At 46.9% G+C, this 1,550-nt stretch overlaps 1 protein-coding gene across 1 annotated transcript; it reads right to left on the bottom strand.

Annotated features, from left to right (window-relative positions):
* Positions 1-547: 547 nt before the first annotated feature.
* On the bottom strand, positions 548-1,536 carry LOC122648462 (the record flags this gene model as incomplete). The annotated part of the gene is made up of 1 exon (XM_043841666.1): positions 548-1,536. A coding segment is annotated over one exon (963 nt), but the record flags the coding sequence as incomplete, so codon positions are not given.
* Between the last annotated feature and the right edge of the window lie 14 nt (positions 1,537-1,550).

Here is a 1,550-nt window from a genome sequence, read left to right as displayed (position 1 = left end):
GAGAGCAGTTGTCCCAGTGACCTTGGCAAATGACCAAGTACAAACAAGTCACTGGGGGTCTCAACATTATTCAACCTTTTTAGAAACAATAACTGCATTAGAAGAAAGGACAGAGAAATAGATTGAAATGCCGGTTAGGGAAAAAAGAAACCAAACAAGGAACAAGCGGGCAATTGCTGGATCAAAAAGACAGTAGAGAAGAAAGTTCGCGTAATGTAAATCAACATCACTATAGTCTTTTTCTTCCTCTTGGGGTAAACCACCCGATAGGACTCGCACAACCTTATTCATTCGTTTATTTTCTTTACCAATAGGGCCACCACCAAAATAATTGTACAGAAACACCATTAGTCATCTTCTTGTTCCAAGTCTGCTATGAGACCTAAACTCAATAAGGTTGAAGGAGTTGGCATGCAATTAACACAACGAAACTCATTTCGGAACTAATTCAATTAGAAACACCAATAGCTTAGGGAGAGTTCGGAAAACAAATTAGTCAATCAGAAACAGAATATAGAGCCAGAACCAATTTCCCCATAACTTAGAGGAGATTAGTCCAAAAAAAAAATGCAACTACCCATCAATTGGCATATCAGAACAAAATAATGCCACTGGAAAATCCAACCTCAAGGGAAAATTTTTAATTGAAAAGAACAAATACCTTTTGTTCTGCCGAAGCATACTAGAAGAGGCCCCCATAGATTTTTCTTCATCGGACAAAGCCCTAGACGAGGAAGAATTCCCAACAATCTGCTCCATCTTCTTAAACCAAGGCCAGTGACTAACCGTCATACCACCACTAGTCATCCGATGCCGCTCAACCTTATACCTCTTCTTCAAATTATCCACCTTATTCTTACACTGCTCCACACTCTTATAAGACTTTTGCTTATCACACCTATCGCTCACAATCGACGATACCTCCTCCCAGTCCCTCCCTCTCAGATTCCCCCGATTCAGCTGGATAAACTTATCCGTATACGCATCAAGTAGGCAACCAATAGCGGTATCGCTCCACTCCTCTCGATCCTTCCTGTAATCGCCTCCACCAGAGGTGACGGTGGCGGAACCGCCACCAGCTTTGGATTTCTTGTAGCTGTAAGGGGTACCGCCATCGCTGAGCTCGTCACGGTCCTTGCGCTTCTCGATGCGAATATTACCAGGCCTAGATTTGTTAGGGTCAGTTTCATCCTCGGTGGCAGCGAAAGGGTTGGCGTCGTCTTCGGACGCGAAGCAATTAGGGTTAACATCGTGAAAAGGGGGAGGACACTTGGGTTCGACCTGGGAGCAGAAAGCGGCCTCGCTGTAAGCGTCAGCATCGTCTTCATCACCAGCGACAGGAGGGGCTGCGCCGGCAACCTTCTTAGGGCTTCCGCCGCCTACAGCGGCGGCGGAGGTGGAGCCAAGGTTGTTGAGAGGGTGAGAGCGAGGCTGTGGTTGTGCTTGTGGATGAGGGTGGATCGGAGTGGGCTTGGCGGATGTAGCAGCAGCAGCAGCAGCAGCAGCAGCGACAGCAGCGAAGCGGTGAGGAACGAAAGATTGGTGGTGGT

Source organism: Telopea speciosissima, unplaced genomic scaffold (genome assembly GCF_018873765.1).
Source record: "Telopea speciosissima isolate NSW1024214 ecotype Mountain lineage unplaced genomic scaffold, Tspe_v1 Tspe_v1.1224, whole genome shotgun sequence".
NCBI lineage: Eukaryota > Viridiplantae > Streptophyta > Magnoliopsida > Proteales > Proteaceae > Telopea > Telopea speciosissima.
This window is presented reverse-complemented; position numbering and strand designations above follow the sequence as displayed.